At 47.8% G+C, this 8,218-nt stretch overlaps 1 protein-coding gene across 1 annotated transcript in view; it reads right to left on the bottom strand.

Moving 5' to 3' along the window:
* The window catches only part of LOC103810981 (neuronal acetylcholine receptor subunit beta-3-like), a 10,555-nt gene extending 4,888 nt beyond the window's left edge, over positions 1-5,667 (bottom strand). The window contains 3 exon segments of the mRNA XM_009083914.1: positions 3,530-3,574; positions 4,603-4,754; positions 5,631-5,667. Coding sequence (XP_009082162.1) covers positions 3,530-3,574; positions 4,603-4,754; positions 5,631-5,667 — 234 coding nt within the window.
* Positions 5,668-8,218: the final 2,551 nt, after the last annotated feature.

Raw genomic sequence — 8,218 nt, 5'->3', positions numbered from 1 at the left:
AAAAAAAAGAAAGGTCTTGGATTTAAGCTTTGCTCATCTAAGACAAGACAGACACAGAGAAATTACAAAGGTGATCAGGAGTAGTCAGCAGGAGTTCACTAAAGGCAAATTATCCTTGATCAACCTTACTGACTTCTACAATGAAACAACTACCTCGAGGTGGGTGAGGGGAGAGCAATGAATATTGTCTACCTCAACTTCAGCAAGGCTTTCAACACTCTCTCTTCACAATAACCTCAAAGGCAAACTCAGGAAGTATGGACTGGGTGAGTGGACAACAATGTGGATTAAGAACTGGCTGAATGGCAGATCCCAGAGTGTCATAATCAGTGGCATAGGGTCTAGTTGGAGGCCTGTCATTAGTGGTGTCCCCCAAAGTTCAGTACTGGGCCCAGTGTCGTTTAACTTATTCAAAATGTCTTGGACAAAGGTACAACAAGTTCACTGATGACACAAAGCTGGGAGGAGCAGCTGATACCCCAGAGGGCTGTGCAGCCCTTCAGCAGAACCTTGACAGGTTGGAGAGTTGGGCAGAGAATAACCATCTGAAGTTCAACAAAGGCAAGTTCAGAGTCCTGCACCTGAGGAATAATAATTCCCCCACTACAGGTTGGAGGCTGCTCTGCTGTGAAATAGCTCTGTGAAGAAGCACCTGGGGGTCCTCGTGGATAACAAGCAGTCCATGAACAATCAGTGTGCCTTAGTGGTCAGTGGGATCCTGCGATGCATTAGGACGAGCATTGCCAGCAAAATTGAGGGAGGCAATGCTGCCCCTCTACTCAGCCCTGGTGAGGCCATGTCTGGAGTCCTGTGTCCAGTTCTGGGCTCCTCAGTACAAGGGAGACATGGGGCTCCTGGAGAAAGTCTAGCAGAGGGCTATGAAGATGATGGCAAACTGGAGCTTCTCTCTTATGAGGTAAGGCTGAGGGAGCTGGGCCTGTCCAGCCTTAAGAAGAGATGGCTGAGAGACAACCTCACCAATGTCTGAAGGGAGGGTGTCAAAAGGATGGAGACAGGCTCTTTTTGTCCATATCCATTTTGTGATTCTGTGACTGTGATTCCCCCTCAACCTCACACACCCAGGGTGAGGACCAAACTTCCCTGACCTATCCAGCACCTGCTGAAGGAGGAGGTCTAATGTCCCTGTGTCATTACAGAATTCTGGTTTGTTTTAGTGTTTTTCACTTTTCCCAACCTCAACGGAAAAAAAAGAAATTAATTCTGTTTGTGTTTATGTACTTTTTCCTAGCTGTTGTACTTATGCACTGTAATAATCCTCCAAGCAGTGAATTGCATGTGGGACAAGTTCACACAAAACCTACATGAATGCACAGCTCCCAAAGCAGGACATCCGAGTCAGGCCACAGGAATTAGTGCTCAACTTGACCTCCTAGGGACACCTGTAGGTGTGAAAATCAGAGTCTGCACCTCACTTTCTGCTCCCTTTGCATTCCATTTTGGCCTTGTTGTTCTCAGCCCATCAGATTGAGAAGGGGTATCAGGAATAGTAACAGTTCCTGAGAGCCCAGCTCAGCAACTCTGGGAAAATCACAGTGCTGACTAATGCTGGGGAGCTGCTCCGGGTAAAATCTGAGCACAGTCTCCCAAGGCACCCAGAGAAATCAGTGTGTCTACAATGCACAGTCCTGGATAGATCCTTCTTTTAGCCATAGCATAGACAGAAGGATCAGATAAAGTGCCCCTCACTCTCCTCCACACCCAAGAGGCAATGAATGGATGGTGATATGTCCCAAATGTCTGCAGCATGTTTGGAGTAACCTGCAGCAGAACCTGATTTCCCACAGCAGGAGTGGTGAACCAGCTTCCAGGCTATGACTCTGGGAGGTCAATGCAGCAATACATACAGCTCAGCACAGGTGGGCCAGCCCAAAATGTGCCCACACATGTTTAAGCAGTAATGGAGAGAGGGTCAGCAGGTGTCTTTCTGCATCAGCGTCTCAAATCTAATGCCCTTGAGCAGTGTGGACTTGCATTTGCCCTCCTAGTGAGAGTCAATATTTCAAGTCTCTCTCCTGTGCAGCACTGTAACACAGTTAAAGATGTCACCCAACCAGAAAGATGATGCTGCCTCAAGGCATATGAGAATTTGCTGCCCTGGATTGAACAAGCAGCCAACTGTTCCCTACGAAAAAGGAGACAATCAGACCCAGGAATATTCTATCAAAGGCTGCAAAAGGCTGCAAAATCTTTCTGGGGACACTTGCAGGAACAGATGAAGGTGAAGTGGGCTGACTTCCCACCTGCAGGCTGCAGGGCTTGGACTTGCAGAGGAAGGTGGGTGCTGCAGCCTGCAAGGAAAGAAGATGGGAATGGAGAGAGGACAGATGAGGAGAGAGGGCTGACCTTAATAGAAGGACTCTGCTGTCTGCCCAAGTGGATACTCAAAGCAAGGAAGACAAGATCTGGCCCTGTGCACATAAAGGGCTCTGCAATTGCAGCTGAAGTGGGGAAAATGTAATACCACACCTATTTCAGGACAGGCTCTCAGCAGCTGGATTTGGATCAGAGGCAAATTTCCCCAGAAAAAGGGGAAACTCCTGTCTTCCCTACAGTGAGGGGAAGTCTGAGCTTCTCTTCAAGGGAGAGACCATGTTTGCATACAATGCTCATACAGTTTTTAGGGGTCTTGCTCCACCCAGAAGCTCACATTCACTGCAGCATGACGGGAACCAGACTGAGATAAAAACCGAGCCACATTTCTTTTCCACCAGCCCAGCAACCTCCCAGAACCTTTCCCATGGCATGATTTCAAGTACAGCTTGTTTTTTATGTCCTCTCCCTAGGATCAGCTGACATGTTTATAGATACTCACATGGCTGAGAGACTTAAAATAATTGCCACAAGGTCAATAAACTGGTGCAATGTAACCTAAACCAAAAGCAGTGTTCTTCAGGAGTGAAGACAAAAGGAGATCTTCCAATTCAACTTGCATCTTTCCCCCATCTGTATAAATCATTGTCACTTCCAAAAGCAATTATGTTAGAGAGATCTGATTAATTAGCTAGAGCTTTTGATGGGGAAGGGTGTGTGGATGTGTGTGTAACATGCTGGCCTTTTTTTTCTCTTTACTTACGCTGAAGAAGAAGAAATCTATCTGAGACACCACTCTTAGCTCAGGCAGGGGAGACAGTACTTGTATGACCTCTAAGTCTGAGACAGGATAGTCCCTTAGGGAACACACAACATCCCAGGGACAGCCACTGCAGTATCAGGTGTGTTGCTTCCCTGAAATACAGCTGGCTTGAGCACGCAGCCGGGGTGCAGGTCAGGAGACAAGGGTACCCTATGTCCTAAAGACCCACCTGCCTGCCCTTCTGTCTCTCTATGCATTTGCTGAAGTGCAAAGAGTGAAATAAAAACTTCAGGCTAGGTAATATGGTGCTGCTTTTCTCTGACCACTCAATAGGATAAAACAGGATGGCAGGCACAGTGGGCAGCAGACTGGAATAGCCACTCAGCTCAGTAGCCCCACACGGAGAAAGGGAAGGTCTGATGTGGTCCAACTTGCCTGTTTCAGCCACACGTTGGTTGTCATCAGCTGATTCTTCTCATCCTAGGGTGACACAAGGTAGAGAGGATTGCAATACCAAAATGAGCAGAAACAGACCCTATGCCTGCTGAATCCAACCCTGCACCAAGACAAAGAGATCCCCGTGGTCCTGCTTGCCCATGGGTCTGGGCTCTTCAGTCACTGCTGGGGGAAATGAGCTGACTTTCTAGGAGCTGACCCTGATCTTGCTGAGAGCTCCAGAGGCTGGAAAACTGAGGTCTGGTATTTCATAAAAGCTAGAAGGAATCACATGCCAAAGAGCAGGAAGGCAGCAGGGTTCAGGCAGCAAGTGGTGTCAGGTCACACATGGCTGTGGGCTCACAACCCCACACTGCTTAGCCTGGAGTCAGTTTAGGAAGATACAAGCTGAAACATTGTCCTGAATACGTAAATAAAGCAAAAAACTAGTCTGCCTTCTCCAGCACAAGGGGTGCTGCCAGAAGCCCAGGGGATGTAAGGAGCACACTATTGTGTGGGTACATCTGGGCCTTGTGCACATTTCCCTGTGCATTGCAGTGGAAAGAGACGAGAAAATTTCTACATGGGCAAAAATATGGGGTTTTCTGTTTTGCCTCTAGTGTCTTACATGGGAGACCAGCTGGACTAAGACATGAACTGCTTTTGGCCTGGATACAAGCCTGCTGAGAGCGAATAATGTCCAACTAGCCCTACCCTTTCTCACCTCTCTCCTGTAGCTGTCTGGTCATTAAAGTGCAAATATTAAATTGCCAGAGACTGCCTGGCATGGGTTGTTTCATTACAGCCTGATGGAATGAGGCCTTATTCCCTGAGAACAGCAGGGAGAAAAGACCCTTGGGGTTCCTTCAGAACAAATGTGTCCTATAGCCCATGCTGTGTGTGGGGCAGAAGGTCATTTCACCAACACTGTATTACACTCAGCATTTCCCTGCCCAACCATCGCTGTTCATTTCATGTGTCAAGAGGCAAAACCCAACGACATCACCAGCCCTCTCAGGTGGATGTACAACTGCCTATTAAAAAAAGGGTTGTTTTACGAAGATAACACTTACCACATCCACAAGCTGTGATATCTTTAATCCAAAAAGGACTTTGATGGTGTCGTTGGAGTTTTCCACGGGGCGGACCCATTTCTGATAGCCTTGAAATAAGTGCTTGAGGAGTGCATCCTCATTTTCAGCGACTGAACTGAAGGCAGCCACATCTGGAAGAGAGAAACACAGAAGGGGGCATGCCAGAAAGCAGACATGGAAAATACCATAACCCAAAGAAGTGAGGAAGAGTGATGATGTGAGACAAATTTGCCTCTGGGCAGCTCTTGTCTTGTACAGTAAAATCTGTAGGAATTCTGATGCACAGACTCTCAGCAGAACCAGGGCAGGGAGACAGAAAGGCAAGATAGCCCAAACCTACCTCATGTACAAAAAAATCATCAGACCACAGCAGTGATGACTTTGTAGCAAGTTTATATTTTCTGTGGCCTTTTTGTCTTGAGACAATGCACTTGCCCAGTCTTTCTGATTTATTACTCTTTAGAAGACCTACAAAGGCAGAGCATCAGGTTCTCTCTTTCACTTCTGAGTAGAAAATATCCAGCCTGATAAATATGCCTTTGAGAAAGAGTTCTGATTTTTCAGATCCTGTGTTGTACCACAGAGAGCTGAGAACACAGGGGAGATCCGATCACTGTGGGACAAATCCTGTCTAGCTAGCTGACTTGCAAGTAGAAACAGCAGCAATACACTGTGGGCAGTTCAGGGCTCAGGGATTTCACTTGCACTTGGCCAGTTTCTGTGGACTCTCTGAGGTGGAGGCTGCCCTACGCAAGGGCCGAGGTAGTGGGATTTCCACTGGAAGCTACAGGGTGTGTAAAACAGACCTGCGGGGGCCTCATGCAGGACTTGGAAATGAATCTTCCTTCTGCAAATCGTTCAGGAAGCTGAATTCTCCCAGTTGACAGGTGGGGTGGGTTGGTGACAGCAAAAAGCAAAAGGAGCTCCTCTGGCAGCAGCAGGAGCCAAATGATGCAGCCAGGGCCAGGTCTGCCCACAGGCAAGCACAGAGCCATCGTGGTCTGCACATGCAAGACTTGGGACTCCCATGATCACTAACAGCATGCTCCCCCCTCCACTGGCTACCATAAAGACCCTCCATCCTTTCCCAAGTTTCAGCCCCACAGCCTGTGACGTCGAGGTCCTGACACAACCTCCACCTCTTCGCTTGTGCATGCACACAGCACCCAAGGATAATAAGAGTTTCACTTCTCTTCAAAGACACTATGGAGGAAAAAGGAGCTTGTGCTGATTGACTCTGTGCCATGGGAGTCACAGCCAATACTGCTGTGTCCCAGCAGCCCCAGTGTGAGCAGGGCACCTGTGCCTGGATTGCCAGCCATCAGGGGCAGTGGGGTCTGCAGGCAGAGTCACGGCCGAGGAATGGTGTAAGGACTGGACGCTGGGAGAGCCCTGGAAGGAGGGCACACACACACTTGTGCAGCAAACATCAGAGTTAAGGCAGCTCTCAGCAGGGTCCCTGTGCCACGGGTAGAGAGGAAAGGGCATCAGAGCCCAGCAGTCCCTCCAGAGAGAAAACTGGAGGCAGAGGTTAGTGTTCTGCGACCTACACAGAGGAAGGCACGGGACCACAGACCACTGTCTCTGTCCATGTCTTCTTCTCCAGTAGCTGCTGCCCATCTCCTGGGCAAGACAGGCTGCGCAGCCTCCTCTACCTTAGTGAGGTCTATCTGAGGCTGTGGGCAGCAAGCAGCACATCTGAAGGACTGCCTAAAGAAAAAGCTTGCTCTCATGCCAGAGCTTTCTATGGGACAAAATAATTCCCTAATGCAGTCTGGATTGTCTCTGGGTAGCACAAGGTCCAACAACACTGTCATCCCCCACTTCTAGCCACAGCAAATGACAGTTCCTCTTTAAGGAACTATAAACTCTGAAACCTAATGATTGCCACTCACAGGATAACAACTAAGTTTCCTGTCAGATGTTCTAGCACAAGCTATGTTTGTCCTCTCTGGTTGGAGTGCAGTCATGGTAGGGTTACCACGCTCTGGGTGGGTAGAGGCCAGCTGCTCAGAGGGAGCTTTCACACTCCTTTCCACCTGCTCTGCCCCAAAGCCAGGGATGTCTCATGCAGTTAACAATACAGTTTATAGCAGCTTCTACGGCTTGCCTCTGTCTTGCCACTTTGTCACAAGACTTTGAGGTCTGCTGTTTCCAACTGGGAGCCACAAGTGTCCCTTCTGCTTGTTCCAGTGTTTATTCTTATGCCATGGCTGACCCTAGCTCCATCACAGCAAATGAAGGACAGCCTGGCATCCGTCCTGGGAAACTAGGTTGGCTGCCCAAGCATGTCAGACAGGTATTGCATCCGTAACCAAAGGAAGAGAAAGAACACATTTCACCCCCCTCACTGCCCACAACCTCCATGGTCCAATCCTCTGACGCCTGAGAGTCTCTGCAGATACTCCATCTCCTAGACCTTTCCCTTTAAGAGCTTCATAGAGGTCTCAGGTTGTTAAAAACAGACAATTTAATGGAAAATCCATTTAATAGAAAAGTCCATAACCCCAAAATTTGCAGGATATAAATCAGCTTTGTCTTAATGCTAGAATACATTTCTTTGGGTTAATTTGACTATGACTCCCTTTGCACACATATGCAGCCACACACCCCATACATCCATGGTTATATATAACCTCCCTCATAGGAAAACAGTGCCATTTCACAGCCCCCAGCTCACAAGAAAGTCAAGGACCCTAATGCTCCACGAAGGTATAGCAGAGAGGTGGTAAAGCTGTTTTGGAGGTTGGATATGTTGATATGGTTTCTGGGGAAGCCACAGAAAAGAGTGAAAAATACTTGAGAAGTCTCACAAAGAAGAAAGTCAGAAGGAACGACTGGTGCCTTTATAAGACAGCCTCAGTACTTGCAGGAAGACAGTTTAAAAGCAGAAGTTATTAATGAGAAGTAAGACATATGAAGTGGGAAAATAGCCTTATGGTTCCTTTGACCAAGCCCCATCTGATGAATAAACTGGATAACGCCATAAAGAAAATACGGAACAAAGTAGCACTGCCTTTCAAAAATGGAAGAGCAGCCACAGGACAAATATGTCCCTGAATTTACCATAAGGTGCACAGAGAAGGCAAAAGATGGGGAGCTCCCTGGCAGATTACCATGCATTGCTTGCCATTTCCCCACTTCTCCAGGTTTCTGTTTCTCTCTGTGGTCAGTGCAAGTAGCATTTCCTGAAGGATGCACAACAGGAGTGTTGTGGCAAGGAAGTCTGCTAAACAAACGGGTGAAACACACAGAGAAACACAGACAGGACGAAGACTTTGCTCTGTTCACCCGAGGCATTTCAGTTTTCCTTCCAGAGACGGAGATTCTCCCGTAATTCCCTTAAGCAGGGAGAGTCAAGACTTGGATTCTTTTGTTAATTTCTAGCCAGTGACCACACCACCACCAGTTATTATAATCCTGTTGTCAAACTGGCTGCATTTGCAAAACAAAGGCAGCAGCTGATACAGCCATCTTTTGCTAATCAAACTGTGCTTAGAGGAGGACCAAGGGAAGCCAACATCTACTTTACCCTCCCAGTAAGCAGCAGTTAACTGGCCAGCAGAAAAAAAAGATCTTGAATGCCTGCAACTCA

This window comes from Acanthisitta chloris, unplaced genomic scaffold, assembly GCF_000695815.1.
Source record: "Acanthisitta chloris isolate BGI_N310 unplaced genomic scaffold, ASM69581v1 scaffold10361, whole genome shotgun sequence".
In the NCBI taxonomy this organism is placed as follows: Eukaryota; Metazoa; Chordata; class Aves; order Passeriformes; family Acanthisittidae; genus Acanthisitta; species Acanthisitta chloris.
Note: the sequence above shows the minus strand (reverse complement) of the source record. Positions and strands in the feature narration are given on the sequence as shown.